The sequence below is a fragment of the Myotis daubentonii genome, chromosome 3 (assembly GCF_963259705.1).
Source record: "Myotis daubentonii chromosome 3, mMyoDau2.1, whole genome shotgun sequence".
NCBI lineage: Eukaryota > Metazoa > Chordata > Mammalia > Chiroptera > Vespertilionidae > Myotis > Myotis daubentonii.
This window is the reverse complement of record NC_081842.1, coordinates 33,798,364-33,822,663: the sequence shown is the minus strand read 5'-3', so window position 1 is coordinate 33,822,663 and position 24,300 is coordinate 33,798,364. Positions and strand designations below refer to the sequence as shown.

The following is a 24,300-nucleotide window of genomic DNA, read 5'->3' as shown; positions in this document are numbered from 1 at the left end:
TGGTAATTGCTTAAAGATTAATTGCAATGTGGAATCTGAAACTTTATCAACCAATTTGTACTCTGTTTCACTAAAAGCCATTCAGTCCCTTTACACTTTGAATGGATTGTTTACCCATGCATGAGTTAGTGACATCATATGTTTATTATTTTTTTAATATATATTTTATTGATTTTTTACAGAGAGGAAGGGAGAGGGATAGAGAGTTAGAAACATCGATGAGAGAGAAGCATCGATCAGCTGCCTCCTGCACACTCCCTACTGGAGATGTGCCTGCAACCAAGGTACATGCCCTTGATCGGAATTGAACCTGGAACCCTCCAGTCCCCAGCCCGACGCTCTATCCTGTGAGCCAAACTGGGTAGGACTATTATTCGGAAAATAATGCATCATTTGCAGATTTCTATTATGCAGAATTCAATTTTGCACTAGTAAATTTACAAAATTGCATGTTAATTTCACCAATCTCATCAGAAAAGTCTTCAAGCATTGGGTGGCTGTCAAACTCACAGTGAGAGATACAAGTTTTTTAAAATTCTAATTTTACTTGAAAGGTCAAACTTTTATTGCTGGCAATAAATACTGTCAGTTGTGTTCCTTTAAGTGACAGGCACACTTATTTTATTTTTGAGAAATGTCTGCCAAATTCCACGTCTGATCATCAGAGTCTGTTAGCTGTTCTTCCCAGTAAAATAGGATAATATTCCCTGGAAACAGTGACTAAGTCAGCTTACAAATGCAAACACCGGCACACGTGCTTTCTTCGAGACCGCTGTCACACTTTGTTATGCCGGAGAGAAGTGCTTTATGCATATGTCCCATCTAGTCATCCCAAGTAGTAAAAAGACATGTACTCAGGGGTTGAGATTTATATTTTTTTGGAGGGATGGCAGGCCAAGGAGGGAGTGTATTCAATTGGTGAAGAATATACTGCTAGATTACTAGGACAGTTTGCTGTAACTGATTTGATTCCTGAGAAAGACTGCAGTTTTACCCACCATGGCTTTTTCAACATCTGTGCCAATGTCAACACAGTGAAGAGGGAAAATAATATCTTAATATCATCTATATATATAAAGAGGTAATATGCTAATTAGCCCAGATGCCGTAACAGTCACAACCGGTCAGGAGGAGGCTGCACGCACAGGTGAGGCCCAGAGTGGACATTGACAAGGGGGGCCTGGGGCTGCTCCAGCCGGCACACCAGCAGTTCCTCCTCTGCACGTGAGCTGCAGAGGAAACGCCTTTTCTGACCACTCATTGGCTAAGATTCCAGTATGCTACTCGCAGTGTTCTTGGTAACTTGGGCAATAAGAATCCAAGAAGGTGATCTAAGGTTTTTCCACCTCACTCCTGAAGGAAAAAAACAAAGGTCCGCTGCTGGAGGGGCTAAGAAATGTCATACCCTGCCCTAGCCAGTTTGGCTCAGTGGATAGAGCCTCGGCCTGCATACTGCAGGGTCTGGGTTCAATTCTGATCAAGGGCATGTACCTAGGTTTCAGGCTTCTCCCTGGCCAGGGCCCAGGTCAGGGCTCATGTGGGAGCCAACCAATCAAAGTGTTCCTCTCACATTGTTGTTTCTCTCTGTCTTTCCCTCTCTCTTCCATGCTCTCTAAAAATCAATGGAAAAAGATCCTCAGGTGAAGAAAGAAAGAAAGAAAGAAAGAAAGAAAGAAAGAAAGAAAGAAAGAAAGAAAGAAAGAAAGAAAGAAAGAAAGAAAGAAAGAAAGAAAGAAAGAAAGAAAGAAAGAAAGAAAGAAAGAAAGAAAGAAAGAAAGAAAGAAAGAAAGAAAGAAAGAAAGGAAAAGAAAGAAAGAAAGAAAGAAAGAGAAAGGAAGGAAGGAAGGAAGGAAGGAAGGAAGGAAGGAAGGAAGGAAGGAAGGAAGGAAGGAAGGAAGGAAGGAAGGAAGGAAAGAAGGAAGGAAGGAAGGAAGGGATCAGATACTATGAAAGAGACATCTTGAAAATGCCTAAAGAAAGTTGTCATTTTTTCACGGTGAAGGGACTGGAGTCCGTGTTGATGAAAACACCTTGGTGTCTGTGGCGGCCAGCAGTGGCGGCAGCAGTGGGGTGATGGGGGTGGCACCTTCCCCTGATCAGTTGGTCACCTCCCACAGAGGGAGGCCAGACTGTGGCTTAGGCCCACTCCCTCAGGGCTCCCAGACTGTGAGAGGGGGCAGGCTGGGCTGAGGGACACCCCCCCCCCTCCAGTGCACAATATAATAATAATATTGTTATAATATTATTATAGTTATAATAATAATATTGTGAGCCCCCTGAATGTGTTTAGGAACCCTTGAGAATCTGCAAGCCACACTTGGAGAACCACTCACTAGTTCATAGTGTCCTTGATATCTTACCAGCGCTTGTATCTCTCATCTTTCTTCAGAACATTGTAGTGATTATCTTGTAAAAAAAAAAAACTATTTCCATCATGTGCTTGCATAGTAATCCCTGAAGCATTAGTAATTTCTTCTATAATGTTAAAAATCATTTAACTAATGAACAGATTCTTAATAGACTCCTTCCTTCCCCTCTGGTCAATTTTATTACTTTAGTCAGGCAAATACACACAGCAGTTTTTAATATGCTTTGCCATTTTCTGTCACCAAGTCATTTGGGGGCCACTTTTCCAGTTTGGGATTTCTACTGCTCTTCACTAATTGTGACCATTTCAAAATGCAGCTCAAAATTCACTTCCTCCTGATTTGGTTCCAAATTTTATATGTTCCCATCATTGTAGTAGACCCTTTCCCCAAACCTTTTGTTTTTCTCCTCTCCTTTGTATGCATTCCTAATGTAACTGTTTCCAGTTTCAGTGCATTTATTGTTGGTTATGTATGAACTTTTATGGTTTTTCACAACTGGGTTAATATTTCTGTTTGGGAGATAGTTGCTTATTGTCTAACAGATTTTTAGACAAAACAAGTATGATATGTGCTATTGTCATTATATTCACAGAAATAGCAAGATTTTTAAAGATATTCAGAAAATGTATTCTTTGCAAAGACATTTTATTTGGTACAAGTCACAACAGGTTGCAACTCAGTACTCTGAGCCAAACAGGATAGAATGTCAAAATGGGAGATTGAGTTATCTTTGTCAATAAAGAAAGGATTAATAAACACATTAAAAAACTCCCTGTGTTTCAAAGGGAAACCATTAACATTTTCATTTATACAATTTGTAATTAATAGACATTCCTAATTAGAGTCACTTTGAGTAATGGTAATTTGGCTTATAACTAAACATTGGATCCAATAATGAGAGCTTTCTTCATTATTAAAGTCCTTATCCAATTCAAATTTTGATTTTAAACTTCCAAACTATTGTCCATAATCTAGGTGCTTAGCCAGGATAGACACTGTAGACATAAATATAGTGCCCATTCTAAAATAAATAAGATCCTATTTCATTGTCCTATGAAACTATCTAGTAGTATTCATTACAGTTTATTTCAGTTCACTTTAAAGGTTCTTACCTAATTGCCCATTGAAGGTAGCATAAATAATAATAGAATGAAAGAAGACATTTATTTTCACACAATAGGGCTACTCAAAATATTAATTTAAGTTTTTATTTACCATTCTGGCTCTTTACTTTAAAAACTGTACAGTGTCTGGAACATGTTTATACTCAATAATCATAGCTGAGTAAATCATCATTTCTGGTAGATTAGAACAGAGGGGAATTTATTAATTGTGCTTTTTAAAGCAATCATTCTAAAATGCATCCCACCCAAGTAACACAGAGAATAAAAGAAATGTGATATTTGTCAAGCTGTTCTTGAACCACCACCATCGCTGATCCACCCTCTCCCCCTCAGTGTTACACAGACAGATGAACAGGGATCTACATCTACATCTTTGGTTTCTGAATCTTGATAGCTTTTCTACAAGAGAGTTGATAGCTGGTATTTGGTTCATGGATCCTGAAGAAAAGATAACAGAGACAACACTATTATTTTTTTAAGAGAAAAATGTCAAGAACGAAAAATGAAAATGTCAAAAGATAGGTTGATATACTGTATTACTTAAAGACTGTTTTGTTGGGAGAACTGACCAAGAGATTTACTAACAGCTTTTACTGGACAGCCTTTGGATTACAATGTAGATGAAAAATAAATGGGGATTCATTTCATTTTCACTCTATCCAGACATTTGACAGATGGAGAAAAAAAATGGGAAAACACAATTAGAGTCTACGAACATGTGGAGTTTTCAAAGTATGAAAAACAATTTTGTATTTTGAATTTTCCTCAAAGACCTTCCTTATCGATCTCTATCTCTGTATCCTTTAATCACATAAACTTCCTTTCACTCCTGATCACATCTGCATACAGTTCGGGATTTACACACACATTGTTTATTGTGTAAACCTGACATGCAACTGGGAGATAGGTTCAAAAATCAGTGGAGAGAGGCCCTTGAGAGATCCGGGTCACAATAGGTGTAGATCTCAATGGAGAATCTTAGATAAGATTAGGGTCCTTGGTGGCTCCTTTTGGAAGAGTGTATTTAGTCACTCAGTAACATGGTTTTATTCCATTTAGTGCCCATCATGTGTTAAGTATTTGCTAGGTGCTACACATATAAAGATAATTTTGTTGAGCATTACTTCCTATTATGGCGAGGTCTCCAATGGATACAGAGTAATTAAGCTAGTAAAAAAAAGTAAAAGAAATGTAGAGAAAATGAAATGTTCCCAATTGCTTACAAAGACATCTACTTCATACTTCTAAAGATCCAGTAGCATGTTATACTTATTTTTGGTGATTATTTTATGTATAGTAACTGAGGAAATTCATGTTTTTGGAAGATACTGAAGACTATGTGGCTTCCTTCTCAAATTTCTTATTTCTTGGTATTGATGACCCATTAAGTTGGTTATTTGAATTTTAACCTTCATTTTATTTTTCTAAACAAAGAAATCTCATACTCAAAATCTAAAGTAAAATATACTTAAACATAGATCCTAATCATTCTTTAGTGTGTATTTATTCTAACTCTATAAAGAAGACAGACAATATAACATCTGCCCTCTACATATTTTTTTAGTATTGTGACAATATAGCAATTTTTAAAGTATTTATCTGATTGACTCTTGGTCATGTCAAGAAATGAGCTATTTGTTGTTCAATTGAGTAATTCATATTTTTCACATTTAATGTTTTACACATAAAATTAATTGTAGTTGGGAGAGGCAAAACACCAGGGATGATATTTGAATTACTCCCCTATTTAACTTCTTCTCTAAACTTGTTTCCTTCTGTGCCATGCACATGCTGGGATCTCAAGAAATTTGTGAGAATTATTTCTTCTTGCTGTTTCCCTAAAGAGCTAGGTTTTACTTTTATGCTTTTGCAAAAACATACTCTGCTACTGTTTTGGCAGAGCTATATGCTTTATTCGACAGCAACCTACTGTAATTTTCTCATTTCAAAAACCAATGCCCTTAATTCTAATTTTATGCTCTAATACTTTATAAAATAGTTCAATTTTTTCCATGTAAATTAAATCGGGTCATTCTATTGTTCTGTCTTGCTTGTCAATGTAAGATATTTAAAGTGAGCAATGGTCTCCTCAGTTATTCTCAATAAGTTGAAGACTGTTATACTTTATTTTAGCTTTTAATTCTAATCATCAATCTTTTGCTGTGAACCAAGTGACCAAATAAGACAGAAACAGTAAAATTTCACTGAATCCTTGTGTAGTGACGGCAATATTGCATAAGTTCCCTTTACATTCCCATTTCTTCCACCTACTAGAATTTGGTTACTAGATTGAGATTTAATATTATGCCAACAACCCATGCTGAAAGAAGCTCTAAAAGGCAACAGTATGGAACATTTTCTGATTTTTCTGCAAATCTGTTACTGAGGACAGATTGTTTCATTCTAGGGCATCTTTGGATAAGGTGATCTTTCTGATTGTACTACAAGAAATATTTGAATTGAGCAACTGGCTTATTTGAAACAAATTATATGTCCTCTTTACATTGGCTACCAGCAAACCTAGAAGAAAATATATAGTCCATCTCAACTGAACTCTTAGTATCTTATGACATATTTTGTGTGCTAACTTCATCCAGGCTTTATCTTAATTTTCCTACTTTTAATCTTGCTTTCCTCATTCAGTTATTTTTTTTTTAATTATGGTGAAACACACATAACTTAGAATTTACCATATTACTTATTCTTTAAATATGCAATTTAGTAGTGCTAAGTACATTCACATTGTTGTACAACAAATCTCCAGAACTCTTTTCATCTTGCAGAACTAAAACTCCATACCATTAACAACTTCCCATTCCCCTCTCACCCTAGCCCCTGGAAACCAGCATTCTACCTGATGTCTCTATTATCTACTCTAGGTAACTCATATAAATGAAATGACACAGTATTTGTCTTTTGGTGATTGTTTATTTAACCTAGCATACTGTCCTGAAGATTCATCCATGTTGTAGTATATATAAGAATTTCCTTTTTAAGGCTAATAATATTCCATTGTATGTATATGCCACATGTGTTTATTCAGTCAACTGTTGATAGACACTAGTGATCTTCCACCTTTAGGCTCTCCTATATAGTAAAAACCCAGCGACCATAACGGTGTAATGACCAGAACAACTGCTCAACTGGTTGCTATGAGGTGCATTGACCACCTCTTGGCCCCTCCCTGCCAGCCCGCAGGCTCTGATCACAGGATGGCAAACAAGAAACCAGGGGGAACAGGAGTGGGTGGCAGCGAGGTGGCACTGGGGACTGGTGAGAGAGCAGAAGATGGCTCTGATTGCAGGCTAGGCCTAGGGACCCTACCCGCACACAATTTTGTGCGCTGGGCCTCTAGTTGTAAGTAATATTGCTATGAATATAGGGGTACATCTTTAAAAACCCAGCTTTCAATACTTCGGGTACATACACAGACGTGAAATTGCTGAATCATGTTGTAATTCTATTCTTAATATTTTTAGGAATTGCCATACTTTTTTCCACAGCCGCTGTACCATTTTACATTCCTCCACACCATGCATAAGGATTCCAATTTCTCCACATTCTTGCCAACATTGGTTATTTTCTGGTTTGTTTGTTTTTGGTGTGTGTGTCTTTTAATAATCATCTAGTGAGTGTGAGGTGATATCTCAGTGTGGTTTTGATTTGCATTTTCTTGATTATGAGTGACTTTGAACATCTTTTCATGTGCTTATTGGCCATTTGTATATCTTCTTTGAAGTAATGTCTATTCTAGTCCTTTGCCTATTTTAATTGTTTTTTTTTATTGTTGAGTTATAGGATATTAATTGCTTATCAGATATATGATTTGCAAATATTTTCTCCCATTCCTTGGGCTGCCTTTTCGTTCTGTTGATAGTGTCTTTTGATGCACAAAAGTTTTTAATTTTGATGTAATTCTATTCATCTAGTTTTTCTTTTGTTCCCTGTAAGTTATTTTTACTTTAATTTATGTACGTTTTCTATAAGCTTCTTTAAACTTTTCCTAGAACAGAATATAAATAGATAATAATGCAATTACTTTTCAACATTAGGCATTTTGTCATTTCTGCATATTTTAAATTTTTGGACTTTGTTATGAACCCTTATTTATTTGTTAATGGAATGAATAGGACAAATAGTACTTGCATATCTGAACAAAAATTATCTATGTAGGGAGACAATTCTCCATGTGTCTCCTACATTTTTTTGTTTGTATGTCCTCTGAAAAAGGCACTGGTTGACCTTTGGTCTACAGCCTTGGAAGATGAGTTAGTGTCTCCTACTAGAGCTAAGGATAGTCATGGTTACAGCTCATTATAAAAGACTAGAGGCCCAGTGCACGAAATTCATGCATGAGGGATGTGTGTCCCTCAGCCCAGCCTGCACCCTCTCCAATCTGGGAACCCAGTGGGATTGGGCCTAAATGTGCAGTTGGACATCCTTCTCACAATCCAGGACTGCTGGCTCCCAACCGCATGCCTGCCTGCCTGCCTCATTGCCCCTAACCACTTCTGCCTGCCAGCCTGATCACCCCCTAAACACTCCCCTGCCAGCCTGATTGACACCTAAATGCTCCCCTACCAACCCAATTGCGCCTAACTGCCCTCTCTTACTGGCCTGGTCACCCCAATTGCCCTCCCCTGTCGGCCTGGTTGCCCCCAATTGCCCTCCCATTGCTGGTCCTGTCACCCCTAACTGCCCTTCCTTGTCATCCTTGTCTTCCCTAACTGCCCTCCCCTGTCAGCCTGGTCGCCTCTAACTGTCCTCCCCTGCAGGGCTGGTTGCCCCCAACTGCCCTCCTCTGCTGGCCATCTTGTGGTGGCCATCTTTGACCACATGGGGGCGGCCATCTTGTGTGTTGGAGTGATGGTCAATTTGCATATTATCTTTTTGTTATATAGAATTTACATTTCCTTAGCTTTGCATTCTTTTCCTGTGATGTGATGCAACCTACTGCATGTGAAGGTATCATCTGGCCTTTGCATTGCCATCTGGGAATTGCAGCAGTACAACAAAAGACTGATACACTAGCTACTACCATTGTTATGACTAAGAAAGTCTCCTTTGTCTCTGGCCCTGGAGGTTCATGTCTTCTATGAGTATCCATGAAACTGCCATGCTAACTTGTTAACCTGCAAGCAAGGAAAAACTCAGATGCTTCACAATACTCAACAGTGTATTATAAGGGATTTTTGTGATTATATTTGAAAGTCATTTAGTCTAATCTTCCACTCAGTCAAGAATTTCTTACACAACCTGACAGATGGCATTCTAAATATCACTTAAATGATTCCAGTAATAAGAAACTCTCCTCGGTGCCTGTTGCATCACTGGTTAATAAGTATCTCCTTATGTTGAACTAAACGACTTATAATTTTGTAATACTAGGCTTTTGCCTGATCTCATCTGGAATTTCAGAGAATAATTTTTCAGTTTTCCTATTTTTCACATGGTAGGTCTTTGTGTTTGAAAGTACTTATCTTATTTAATTATCTAAACATATCACTCTCATCCCATATTCTTCACACACTGTCCTCCAGACCCATTGGACACTCTAGACTAGACACACTCAATATGATGCTGATTCTCACAGAAACTCTGAACAATAGATGGATTCAAGAGACTGTATGGCTAAGGCACAATTTAGTGAAAATATATTATTTAGACACCAATACTTTTGATCAATTTCATGTAAATTTTATGTACAGTTTTTGTAGCTCTGACATATTGTTATATCACATTTCACTATGATTAGTTTAAATATTCAGACTTTTCCCACATGGCCATACTCAAGCTGTGATTATATCTATAAAACTAATTTTTTAAAAAAATTCATACCATAAGGCTTTTATTTTTAACCATTCCAGATAATTTTGAACTTAGCTCTGTCATCAGTGATATTATTTCCTTGTTAAGTAAAATTTATGCCATCTGAAAATTTCATAGGCAACCTTTCAATTTCTCAATCTTAGTTACTAATAGATATGTTGTCCACAAAAAGGGCTAAGAAAGCCATTAAATTCCTTCTTTCATAATAACCTATAATAACTTCAAGAGTATTGATCAGTCCTAGCTCGTTTGGCTGAGTGGATAGAGTGTTGGCCCACAGATTGAAGGGTCCTGGGTTTGATTTTGGTCAAGGACATGTACCTCAGTCGCAGGCTCCATCCTGGCCCTGGTCGGGGCCCGTGTGGGAGGCAGCCAATCAATGTATCTCTCTCACCTCAACGTTTCTTTTTGTGTGTCTCTCCACCACACTTTCACTCTCTCTAAAAGTCAATGGAAAAGTATCCTGGGTTGAGGATTAACAACAACAACAAAAAAGAGTATTGATCAATTGTTCAACCACTTATAATCTATTGAGTGTTATAATGTATTGCGTGATGCTATTGTCTAGTGTCACCATCTTATTCATACAGATATCATGCTTTGTTGAAATTAAAATATTCCATAATCCTGGCATTCTCTAGATCGACCAACTATTTCTAAAGCACTATGCAGCACTTTCCTAGGAGAGTAAATCCATCTTGGGCAAAAGAACTTTGGCAGAGCAAGACTTTTGAAGAACAGCTTAGCAAAGCCAGGACACTACATCATGGGCAAGAAATATCAGATAAAAACATTCATTCAGTAAGAATTTTATAGGCACTTGCCAAAAATGTATAAGTAAGTAAATGGTTACAAAGTAAGGAGGAAGAATTACCTTGTGTGAAAGAAAAAATTATGGTTAGAGTTGGAAGACCTAGGCCACTAGACAGAACTATGCTCTTATTTACACCGATATACTTTTACAAAATTTATTTTTACAGGGATAAAATATATAAACATGCTTTATAAACATACTCTTTTTCTAATTAATATAAAGTATTAGTCTATGATATTAGAAGTTTGGTATTAATTTTGAATAAACTCATATAATAGTTTTTAAATTTCCAACACTTTAATCAGAAATTACCAAACCAGGGGATGGGGGGGAGGCGGTTGGAATGGGAGATATCTGTAATACTATCAACAATAAAAAATATATTAAAAACAAGCAAACAAAAAAGAAATTACCAAAACAAGTAATTTTTTGTTCTTATGGAAGTAATGTATTTATTTGTATAAACCATTAGTTATAGAGAGTAATAAAACTTCATTAACTCAGTCCCATCTGTTCAGAAATCATCATAGGGAAGACAGTAAGGTATAATACAAAATTCTGTGGCTAAATATAGGAAAAACAATAAACTTGAAACTCTTCAACTAACTAGTTGTATACAATATTAGAAAGGTCCTTTAACGTCTCTACTTTTTGTTCACTGGTGCTTAAAGTAAGCTTAATTACTTAACCTATCTGTCTCATCTACATATAATGTTATATTTTACACGGGCCATATAGATGTTTCTTTTCTACTTTATTTTTCCGTATGCAATATTTCTGGGAATGATAGTATTTTGTCTGCATGTGTGTGTGTGTGTTTTTAAATCTGGAGTTCTTAAATAGCCATAATGGGTCACGTGAATTCCCTAAATTTTGGCAATTATCATTAAGTGTGTAATTCTGGACAAAAGTCTATAACTTTCATCTGATTCTCAAAAAGCTCTGTGAATCTCTCAAGAAAAAAAGATTAAGAACCACTTCAATGATGAACTAATTCCAAATGATTCTCATCAACTTATAAAAAAGGCTCATAAGAGGTTGCTTAATAATCTTCTGTGGTTTCAGTGACACTTTTTCTCCCATATCAATAACACAACACATAAGCTACATTTCAAACTTTCACTAATGCTCTCTCCTCATTCAGTGACGCTGTGGCTCCTGTGGCTCAGTGTAGAGTGGTGTTGTGGTTAAAAGAAACAAGTCCAGTCTAGCAGTAGTGATTGACAAAATTTAGAGAATTCATGTGACCCATTAAGGGTATTTAAAAAGTCCAATTTATTATTTTTGACCCAGCCATGGACTACACCTGTCTAGTTCACCTCATTATATAGATGCTTTGGACAATACCTGGCAAGGAAGAAAAATATCTACCAGTTTATCTCTAAGGGAAGAAGGCAAGTAGGGAATGATCATTGTCTCATCTAAATTGAACTCCAAAACTCTATGAAATGATGGAAGAATCATCAAGACTTGTTATTTCAAGAGAAAATGGAAACCCGAAGTGAATAAGGGCCCTGTCGAAAGTGTCAAAATCAAAATCAAAGTCCTTAAACAGTATAGGGTTCCTTCCAATCCATTACTTTATCCAGTTGAGGGAAGACACAGAAACTAATATGGAGTGTAAAAAAACAAGTGACCCAAATTCCAGTCCCTTTGTTTCAATGGAAATTCAGTAGCTGACAACTTTTTCCTTTGTTATAAGTAGAAATGTCATAAATAACCTGTGATTTTTGACTGATTTATTAACATAAGAAAATAATGTCATGTCTTAGATATAATATTAGTTGGATTATTCATCTTCTTTGCCTTTGTCATATGTATAAAAATCTCCAGTGCTAAAAGAAAAAAATCTCCAGTGCTATAAATAAAATTGTTTTTATCATGCAAACTTAATTATCTTTTCAATAATGCTTGTTTATTTGTCTTCACATACAATTATAGGAAGTAAAGGGCTTCATTCATTCATATCTTTTAAAATACATAGTATTTAAAATTGGATGCATGCTATTTCATTTCTATACACTTCTGGTAATTGTCTTGTGAAAACCTAATAACATTTGCGTTGCTTTTATCTTTTTACAGGAGTATTGTTTTAAACCCAGCCTATTTCCGAAATCATCTTCGTCAGGCAACAGTGTTTAGATGTCTGGAGAGATATTCAGAAGCTGCCCGGTATGTTTGTTATAACTTCTGTGAAGATTTATTTCAAGTTAAGTTAATTTTATTCTCAGCTTCTGGTAATAGCATAATAGAACTTTCCATTTCTCTTGTGGAATTTGATTTTACCAGAATTATTGTCTTGTAAACATCAAACCAACAATTATTAACTATCTTTTTCTTTAATTAAAGCTATTTTGAATTCATAGCTCTTAGTAAAATTCAAATTTCCTAGCCATGAGCTCACTAATAACGATGGGAAAACTTCCATGGAAGGTTAAAAATGAACTTGACCTCTTGCTCTCAGGTATGTTCCTGATCCTGGCTGTAATGGCACAATTCTGTGACTCTCTTCAGTTCTGGAAATAAAATCCAACCACATAAAAAGGACCCCAAAAGCTTGTTTCTAGAGGAGATGGCAGAAGTTATAACTCCAACGATTGTTAGAAGTGCCCCGAAGTATTGCCAGTTGCATCCAAATATGTTTTATAAAAATTTAGTGAAATAGCTTTTAATACTCTCATCCCCAGAACCTAGACATATGGCAGAGAATTGCAAGAATTCTGCAACAGCCTCAATGCTATATTTAGAGTTTCTCCTCACTTGTCACAACCAAGGCTTCCCCAAACCCCTGGCCCTAGGTCATGTTCATATCAGACTTCTCTCTCTTTTATGAATTCTGTCAAAGAACTTTCCTCATCTCCCAATGTATAGGTACATGCTGTTTTTTATTCACCCCGTTTACCACCCCAGAAATTTAGCAAGAAAGTGTGAATGGTTTCTACACCTACTCCAAACGCAACTCCTAAGGTGAAATTTAAATTTGTAGTAATATGGATGGGAAGGGGTGGAAGGGGCAGAGGGAGGGGGTGGCTAAGCTACAGGTGGCTATTGTCTCTAGGACAATTACAAATAACACTTTCTCGGAAAATTAAGTTTAAGGAATTTAAGTAGACAATAAAAGATTCCATGATACTTATAGCATGAGACTGACATGAATTCCATTTGAGTAAGATGGTCATAGGAGTTACCTGAACTCAATTAAATGATGGATATGAAAGGCAGAATTAGTCCCACTACTCTCACTTTTCAGTCAAACAACCAACATGCCACAAAATCTATTTACCTATGTGTTAATGTCTACTTTTAAAAATTAAAATAAATCTTTATCAATTTCTTCCTATCGTTTTTTTAATTTTATGGGTATCTGTAAAACAGTTTTTAAGAGATAATTTATTAATATGTCTTTAAAATCTATTCAGAAGATCAATAGAAGAAGGTTAGGTACAATTTCAGAACTAGATTGCAACTAGTAAAAAGCTGTTGGTGGTGTGCTGGGATCAGCTTGTACAGACTCTGGGAAGCTGTAGGATAAATTAGCAATCTTGGGAGAATTTACACTATGGAATTGGCAATCTCTATAAATCTAGACTCTTCTGATGTGCATCCTATAATAAAGATCCACAGAGCCAGGTTACCAGCATATCATTAGTTATAATTTACCTAGAGGCCCAATGCATGAAAATTCATGCAAGAGTAGGCCTTCCTTCTCCTGGCTGCCGGCACCAGCTTCCCTCCAGGACCTGGGACCCAGACTTCCCTCCTGCCGCCAGCAGGCACCCAGGATCCAGGCTTTGCTCCGGCCCCAGCTTTGTCTGGAAGGATGTCTGGAATGACATCTGGAAGGATGTCTGGTCTAAAAGCATATTACCCTTTTATTATTATAGATTGTATCAAACCTAACTGAGTTAAAGTGGTGACAAAAAAAATGTTATGGGTCCTAAAACAAACAAGAACCTGAAAATTAAGAATTCCTTAGTTTGCCATGTAAAATTGGCACTGAATATGCATTGTCCTTGACATGTATATCCCTGTGGTGAAATAAGTATAACTTTTTAATACCACGTGGTAGCTGACCTGACAATGCTCCTTGAGAAAATTCCTAAAAATTATTGGTTATGCTGGTATAGACTTTCCAGTAGAGAGGCAGATATAATTACTTTTAGATACACGTGTTTTTATCTTGGTTTCCTTAAAAGATAGTATTAGAGCTCTCAATATGCAGTATTGTTTGTCCTTTTCTCTCCCAAGGGAAAGGATGCTATTAACTGTGAACATGAATATCTTAGTGTCCCTTAGCTATCAGAGTTATAATGTAAAACAATAAATATAAATCAATATATAAAGCATTCATGTTTATCATTAATGTCTTAGGAGATTTGGGTAGTTTGGTTCAGGTCTCTCACAAGCACATTACATTGAAACGCATTGGAAAAACCAACACATCAAGGTTATTTCCTCTAAGGTGCTAAATACTTATGTTCCTGAGAGTGAGCAGCACCTACCAAATATAAAAAGATGTAATTTTTATCTGACTTAGGATGTCTTAAAACCATGAATCCCAGTGAAGTGGATCGTGTCCTATCTGTTCTAAGTTAGAGTATTTATAGTCAATATCTAGAAATTAGGCTGTCTAAGGTTTTCTGAGCCTAACCAGCTCTACCAAGTAAGAAATTCCTAGTGAAGCCAGAAAAGATTCCAAGGACAGCATCATGAGAGCCCAGATTCTCAACCAGAGAGGCTAGAGGAAATGTTACTCCCTGTAGTTGAAGGCAAGGTATCCGTCAGATTTACAGCAATGAGAAGGTCCTTTTATTTTATGGGCCAATATCTTTTCAGTAACATCCTACTGGAAGAAAGAGCAAAAGTATAGAGATGATAGAAAACAGAACAAAAATAGGAATATTTTATTTCAGTTTAAGGTTCTGCAAGGATGCTAGTCACCCTTGAGGAGACAACTGGCACTGGTTAAAGTGATGAAAATCACATTTTCAGAAGTCTAAATTGAGATTGCTGTAACCCCCAAGAAACAAGAAACCTCTGAAGTTTTACCTGAAATAGAAAGTAGCCTAGCTCTTTAATACCTCTTTGTTTCTATGCATACAAAATATACGTGTTCAAGTAGAATGTCTTTGCTCAAATCTATTCCTCCTCCTCCAACACACACACACACACACACACACACACACACACACACACACATGCGATCATATCATTTAGCCCTACCTTCTTAAGAAAGATAAGACAAAAAAAGCTTGCAGAGATGAGAAACAAACAAACAAAAGCCAACATTGACTATTTTGGGAAGAGAATTAGTGACTCAATAACATGAATGGCATAATGTCTTTCATCTCTGTACGCTTGATGTTTAGCGCAGGGCTTGGCACAGATGAAGCACCTGTTTGAGGTTTGCAAATTAAATTAGCTAGTCTTGGAGTTGGTAGTTAATACCATTTAGCTTTACCGGTAAGAAGATATTATATGAAATTGTTAGTACAATCCTGGTTGAGAGATAAATATGAAGGTGTGCACATAGGAATTAAAGTGATAAATTATGCATCCTATAATAAAGATCCATAAGGCAAAAAATAGAGGATATTACACAAACCCTTTAGTTTAAGACCATGCTATTTAAAAGGCAGCAAACAGAAGGTAACACTAAAGAAGAAAGCACAACAAAGCCTTTTTACCCATCACTGAGGAAGAATTAGCCATATGTCTCTACATACATGAACTAGACAGGGGTGTAGTAGTGCAGGAATAACACACTCAAATGCTTGAAAAGCCCAGGCAGATGCTGTGTGAAGGAGGCCAATTATAAGATTAAAGGATGTCTTATGAACTACAGAGAACTGGAGATCGCTAACTAAAGTGACCACATAATTTGTCTGTCAAACTGAACATTATCATAGTGAAAGTTGGCACTACTAAAAAACAGGCATAAACCAATGACTGCAATGAGCACACTGGCTCTATGGTCACCCTACCATCAGCCCTTCCAAAGGGAGTGTCCATATTCCAGTCCAGCTAATGTAGCTGTACAAGAATGTAGGTTCAGTGTGGTACATTTTTGACTCTTACAGAAATAGTATAAAAATTCAGAGCTTTCCAAGAAATTTCTTGACTTTTAAATGTTGGCAATTATTTTGAGTTTTTCAAACACAGTGTCATCTTAAGAAAGCTAAAGTGGTCCCATCCATAAAAATGGAATTCACTGAAGAATCAATTTTCCAAGTGACCAATTTTAGAATTCACCAAATTTGAAGTTCACTAAAAACTTATTTGGGGAAATAATCTTACTGAATAATTAATATGAATACATTTTTATGTATATATTCCTCATGAAATATTCAGAAAAATAGTTTTATTTAATTTTAGAGAATTTTTTCAAAAGCCAGTCATAGAATGGTTTATTCTTATGAAATATATCCTTTTTGTGTGTATGATTGTTATTCTACTGCTCTTATTATATGACTATTTTCTTTTCATGAATACAAGCATAATTTTAATGTGTAAGTTTAACAGTTTACATTGATTGCTTTCTTTTTTTAATATATTTTATTGATTTTTTACAGAGAGAAGGGGAGAGGGATAGAGAGTTAGAAACATCGATGAGAGAGAAACATCGATCAGCTGCCTCCTGCACACTCCTTACCGGGGATGTGCCCGCAACCAAGGGACATGCCCTTGACCGGAATTGAACCTGGGACTCTTGAGTCCACAGGCTGATGCTCTATCCACTGAGCTGAACCAGCTAGGGCACATTGATTGCTTTCTAATTTTTTTTGTGATTTTTATTTTTAACACTTTTTCATTTTTAAGATTCTTTCCCCAGTTTTTGGAGAGTGGCCGTATTTACCTATTTAATAAAATACATTTTAACTGTTTACAGCGATTACAATGATTCCCATATAATGAGTCGTTTTCACAGTGCTCTGCTCCATTACTGAAGCCACTCACAGCACAGTCTGGCTGTAAATTCTACAGAGGAGGGGAGTGAAGAACAGGGAGGGACCAGAGCCCCAGAAACCTGGAGTCCTGCTCCCTTCAAATTTACCCATAAGATAACTAAAATTTTTCTAAAGAGCTAAAATAAACGAAGATTTAGTCAATAAATATGTTTATAATTTTGATAAATCGGTCATTGACGAACTCCTTATCTTATGACTTGACCTAGAGCCCACAGAAGGCTGTGAGCCACAGTATCAGGTTTGCAGCCTGGATCAAATTCTCTTTCAGTTCTCATTGAATTCTGGAGTTGAATCCTTCACAGATAAAAACTGAGCTTCCTTCTACCAGCAAAAGGATTCCTTCCCAGGTCAATTTTGTGCTAGGTCATTTGGGGGAACATTTTAATCTAAAACCAGCAGTCCACTATTAGAAAAAGATGATATTTTATAGGGGACAATGGCTTTAGTTAATGTATTATCTGCAACAAATCTGGTCTGTTCTACCTTTTATTTTGCAATTTTACTTACTATCATGTATGTAATGTTGCCATGAATAGATTAAATAATAAACTAAGCAGTCTAAAATTTTCTTTTCTTCGTCCTTCTTAAAGTAATGCATTAAATGATACACTGGATTGCAGAGGTATTTTATATTACATGAAGCTTTCAGGATTAAATTGCTAAAATTTAACAGAAATTGCTAAAATGCCACCAAGTTGTATTACTCTATTGGCTACACTAAGAACTTTCTCCCTCGTAGCTAATCCTCAGCTTTACCTCTCTCACTCTTGATCTCTGGCAGTGTCTTTCTTTATTTCAATTTTACCATTTTGGCTACCTGCCACTCTCATCCTCCTTCTCTGCCCTTGTCTCTTTTCTTGTTTCCTGTCTCTATCTCTTTCCCAAAAATATATCTCTTCCTTGTGAGCATCCCCTTCCTTCTGGTAGTTAATAAGCAGTTCTCAATGCATCTCATTTATTCTGCAAGCCCTTGGTCCTCCTTGGTGCTTGCCATTGATTTAACTGATCAGTGATTACACTAGCTTTTGTTTCATTTTATTTTTAATTCTCAGCTTAAGACTACTTAGGATATTTGAATTTTTTGGAAATCTGTTCTCTAGATGAATGTAGAATGAAAACCTCAAACGATAAATCCCTGGAAAAACTGATTATTTTATAAATGTATACTCAGCCATGCCTAAGATGTGACACATTAGAGCGGTGGTTCTCAACCTTCCTAATGCTGTGACCCTTTAATACAGTTCCTCATTTTGTGGTGACCCTCAATTACATTGTTACAAATTGAACATAATTAAAGCATAGTGATTAACCACAAAAACAATATGTAATTATATATGTGTTTTCCGATGGTCTTAGGCTACCCCTGTGAAAGGGTCGTTCAACCCCCCAAAGTGGTTGCGACCCACCAGTTGAGAACTGCTGCATTAGAGTATCAAATTTTTAATAAAAATCAGCATAAACACTTAGGGCCTGGGCTCTATATGAGTATATAAGCATCAAGATATCCCAGAGTTGTTTGTTTGGTTGTGTTTTGTTTCTTTTTTTTGCCAACCAGTATTTTCTGTTCAGGTAAATCAAAACAATACTTCATAATATACTAATTCATGGCTACCCCCACTGACAGGTCAGATAGTACAGGTTGGTAGATGTGGGAGGTAGGTGGATTTCTGAGAATGATTTGGGAGTTTGGTTTTGTTGTTGTTTTTGTAAAAGTTGATCAGTGGAAATTGGAAATAATGCATATATAAATCTCAGTCTTAAAAAAGAAAGAAAGAAAGAAAGAAAGAAAGAAAGAAAGAAAGAAAGAAAGAAAGAGAGAAAGAAAGAAAGAAAGAGAGTTATCCAAAAATAAATTGAAATGTTTGTTCAGAAATCTGGTACCATAAAACAGTGGTGTTGCTGTAGCTAAGCAATCACCCAGGAGTAATATGATAATATGAACAGCAAGAAACAGTGTCAGCTTTTTCAGTGTCATGGAACTCTATGATTTTAAATGAGATTACTATGTATCTTGCAAGGGAGGAGAATATACTGACAGGTAGACTCAAGACAAGTGATTCTGAAGAGACGATAGTAGGGTTGGGAGTTTATTTTAACTTAGTTCTGATTCAAATGGAAGCATAAAATCCATTCACTCCCCAGGCAAGTCGCTGAAAATACATCACAGATTTATTTTATTTTTTTTGGTTAACATACGTTTTCATTTGTGCCTATGAACAGAATAAATGAAGATGGTAGCCTAATTTTTATTCTTACACTGACCATCTGGCTGATGGGCTTTCTTTCTCTTGGAGACAGTGTGCCAGCACAGCCTGTGTGGGCTGGCATCAGTCAGTCACATGTAACATGAGGCTGAATAGCAGAAGATGGGCATGATCATTCTGCCATTAAGTGGCCTTCCCTTCCCTAACATGAAAAAGCTGTAGGAACTGGAAACACTGTAGAAATGTGGCTTCTCGGGGTATGATTTCTAAAATAGACACTAATAAAGACAGATTTAGCCATTTCACATGGCTTAGACTAAATATTTGACTATAAGACTACAGCTCACCAGTTCTTATAGTATATGTAAGGGGTAGTGTTTGTGATTTCAAGAGAAAAGAGTGAAGGTTAAAACATACTAAAGGCATCTCTTATGTCCTAAGAATTTTAAATTGTAGACTTATAAATGTCTAATAACAAAAATATTAATTTTAAGGTTGCAATAATATCAAGTGGCTGAAAAGTAATTCTGTTGCCTTAAGAAAAGTTGAACTTTTTAGACATGATTCAAATTATAAATAAAATATTTCAAGGATACATAATTTTACATAAATATAGAAAGAAATTTTAACTCAGGCTCTTGAAAAGAACATCCAAAAATTTGTTAGAGAGAAACAAACATTGATCAACTTTGTGAATACCTCCATCTTGCTGATGCTTACCATCATAAATATTTTTGCATTTGCATTACCTACAAAAATTTCTAAAATAGTTTAGAAGTGCACGATTCTTGGATTGAGTGTACTTTCTGCAAAGATTCATTTAGAAAAGTTATGGCATAGTACAGAAAAATTGTTTTTCTTTTCTATAGAGCCAATCTTGAATTTTTTTAAAGTAGGTGGAGCCATGAAGACTGCATAAAAGAGAACACAGAAAGGTCCTAGGATGTCAAATTTTAAGTGTGAAGAAGTAAATATCTTATCTTCCCTTTCTTCTTCCATTCAATCAGATGTCCACCTTATTTCACATTTTCTACAATAATGGAATGTAGAAAACCACTTAAACATAAAAAAAAGTTTAATCCAAAGGAGCTAAAACTTAACTCTGAGTGTTCTGTGTTGTATTCTAATATCTAAGTGTTGCCAAGTGAATTAGAGTTTAGTCTGCAGGTGCTATAATTATGATGAATGGATTGAAACCTTCATGTTTTTGATCTGTAAATTGGAGGTAATAATAGCACCTATGTCACAGAGGTTATTATGAGGATAAATGAGACAATTTATATAGTGCATTTATCACAGTATTTGGCACATCATAAACTCTCAGTAAAAAAATGAACTATTATCATTGTTTTTGTTGTTAACAATTAGAACTCTTTGAAGATAGATGAAGCTACCTTAAGAAACAATGAGTTTCTCAAAATTAAAACTAGAACAGGTTGAGCATTCATTCAGCTGAAATACTACAACAGGCCACATTGCACCACAAGACTACTTTGAGAGTCAACATATCTGTTTTCGGAAAGCCATGTTAAGATATGGGTTGAAGGGCAAGATTTTGGTTGGTTCAAGGAGCTTAAGGGGCAAAATTCTGACTTTTTAAAAATAAACTTTGTGTATGGATATGTCATGAATTTTATCATTCTGTTTTATTCTGCATGATATTCGTTATTCCTGAAGGTAGTTAAATTGTGGAGTCTGCTAGGGTGGGCCAGCAGAACTTCAAATAACAGAGAAAGACAAATGTTCAGGTAACCTGGTCTCAACTCAAATTTTCCCTTTTATCCTTTCCTCGTTTCTGTCAAAAATAGCAATACCATGACAAAGATTAGACTAGAAATCCTAACAGCCACTGCCAGAAACTCTGAAATTCTTCACCCTTAAAAAAGAAATACTGGCATTGGTTCAACACACTACTATGCATATACATTAATCTTGATCCCACTAATTGTGAAAACTGCTTATAAGTCAAAAGTTCAGTTTCTATGTCTGTCTGCTGAAGAGGAATCATCTACAATAGAGAATTGTAGTCAAGCCAGAAAGACCTGTGTTCTACTCCCAAGACTACAAATGACTAGCTCTGTGTAACCTTGGGCAAGCTAATTCAGTAAATTCTTTCAGTTTCAATGTCCTCAACCATGAAATGGAGATAATAATACTAGTTTACAAAGTAAGCATAAGGATTAAATGAAATAATGAATAAAAGAACTATACTCAGTGCCTGGCACATAGTAAACCCTCAATTAATTATTGCTGCTGCTGTTGTTATTACTAGCTTTGAAAATTTTATTTAAAACCCAACACATTAACTCTGAATTAATTCTGTTGAGTGAAAATCTGATTAAACATATATTCCTGGACCACCAACCCAACTTATCTCAGTTTTAGAAGCCATTATCTATGACCCTCTTCTCTTCGCCAAACTTTTTAGCGGATACTGGTTGTGCATTATCATTGTTCCTCCCAACCCTGCAGAGAAGTCATATTCTGCATATTGTAGGTGAGGAAACTTAAGGTAGAGTTTGAATGATACCACTGATAAGTAGCAGACCTGGAATTTGAACTTAATTTTATCATTGAAACTCTGACTCATGCACAAAAGTATACACCTGACATTGTCAGACTTTATATTTGCCATTTGGTTCTTTAAAATTGTATTGCTTTGTTGTTGTTTACATTTTAGTTTTATTACTAATGAGCCAGAATATCTTTAATATATTTATTGCCCAAAGATGTTTCCTCTTCTGTGAAACTTTCATTTGTGTATTTACCTTTTTCTCATTGTTTTAATTGGATTGTTTGCCTTGTTATCATTGAATCAGGATTCCTTGTATATCTGGATACTGATAATTTTTTATAATATGTGTTGAAAGTCATTTATTCCAGATTATGACTTATATAGTCATACTCTTCATGGTATCTTTTGATAAAAAATAAGCTTGAAGACTTAGTTTTAGTTTAATTAAATGTAGCCAACTTCCTTTAATTTGCATTGTTTCAGTTTTAAGAAATTATCCCCTATCCCAAGTAAATCAAGATAGTTTTCTATATTGTCTTCAAACTTTTAATTTTTTTTCTTTTTGTGTGTGTTTGAGATAGGAGGAATATTTTTCTTTTATTTTTCAATTAAAGTTGACATTCCACATTATTTTATAATAGTTTTAGGTGTATAGCATAGTAGTTAGAATGTTTAATTTACAAAATTATTTCCCCCAATAATCTAGAACCTACCTGACACTATACATAGTTATTACATTATTATTGATGCTACTCCCTATGCTGCACTTACAGCCCCATGACTATTTTGTAACTACCAACTTGTACTACTTAATCCCTTCACTATTTTCACCCAGCCCCCAAACCCCTCTTTCACCTGAAAAACTCTTAAAGTTTAACAATCTATGTATATAAAAGCCTAAGCAACCATTATGACGGAACAACTGGAACTACCGGTCACTATGGCACACAATGACCACCAGGGGGCAGATGCTCAATGCAGGAGGTGCCCCCAGCCCATAGGCCCCAATCGCTGATGGGGCCTGCAAGCCAACATCCCAGTCCCTCCCCCCCACCGGCAGGCCCTGATTGCCCAATCGGGGCCGGGCCCCCAGCTGGAACAGGGAACTGGGGGTGGGTGGCTGGGGACATCACCTCTTACCCAGGGGGCCAAGGGCTGGTTCCCTCCTTAGGGCTGGTGGCCAACCTCTCAGACCCCTCCCCTTACCCCTGCCCCTGGCCAGCAGGCCCCAATCAGCCAGCTGCCCACCCACCGCAGTGGCAGTCGGCCCCTCCCCGCAGCTGGCTGGTCCCAATTGCCTGACCGGGGCTGGGGCCCAGGCTGGGACAGGGAACCCGGGGTGGGTGGTGGCGGACATGCACGGTGAGAGAAAGAGAAAGTGGGGAGGTAAGGAGGCGGGAACCTGATCGCCGGCCAGGCCTAGAGACCCCACCCATGCATGAATTTCATGTACTGGGCCTCTAGTAAGAAAATAAACAACCTTATTTTAAAGTGAGCAAAAAAGCCTGAACAAATACCCCACAAGGAAGATGTACAGATGGCAAGCAAGTATATGAAAAAAATACTCAATATTATTATGGAACTGAAAATTACAATAACAATGTTATACCACTAAACACCTATTAGAATGTCCAAAAACCCAAAACACTAACAACTCCAAAGCCTGGAGAGGATTTGAAGAAACAGGAATTTTCATCCATTGCTGATTGGAATACAAAATGGTATAATCACTAAGAGGACAATTTGGCAGTTTCTTACAAAATGAAATATACACTTACCATGTAATATAGTATTTACACAAATTAATTTTTGCATGCTCACACAAAAACCTGTACTCAGATGTTTATAGGAGCTTTATTCACAATTGCCAAAAATTGGAAACAACTAAGATGTCCTTCAATAGATGAATGAAAAACAAACCATGGTACATCCAGGGAATGGAATATTATGCAGCTCCAAAAAATGAGCTATCAACCCATGAAAAGAATTTAAAGGCATATTACTAAGTGAAAAAGTCAATTTGAAAAGGCTACATAATGTATGATTCCAACTATATGACATTCTGGAAAGGGCAAAATCATGGAGATAACAAAACAAAGAAAGATAGTGGGTGCCAGATGAATAGGCAAAACACAGGATTTTTGGAGCAGTGAGACTATTCTTGTAATACTGTAATGATGGATACATGTCATTATACATTTGTCAAAATCCATACAACGTACAGCACCCAGAATTAATGCTGATGTAAACTATAGACTGAATGGTAAGGATATGCCAATGTATGTCATTAATTGATTATAACAACTGTACCAGGTGATGTGGGGTGTTGTTAGTGGTGGACTATGTGATTGTATAAGGACAGAGGATGATATGGGAAATCTCCCTACTTTCTACTTAGTTTTGGCATGCACCTAAAACTGTTCTGAAAAAATAAAGTTTTATTAATTTAAAAATATCTTAACTTTTAAAAATAAATT

General features: G+C 36.3%; 1 protein-coding gene across 1 annotated transcript in view; it reads left to right on the top strand.

The window, feature by feature from the left end:
* Positions 1-24,300, top strand: part of SPATA16 (spermatogenesis associated 16) — a 213,500-nt gene that overhangs the window by 59,798 nt on the left and 129,402 nt on the right. Inside the window, 1 exon segment of the mRNA XM_059685975.1 lies at positions 12,219-12,308. Coding sequence (XP_059541958.1) covers positions 12,219-12,308 — 90 coding nt within the window.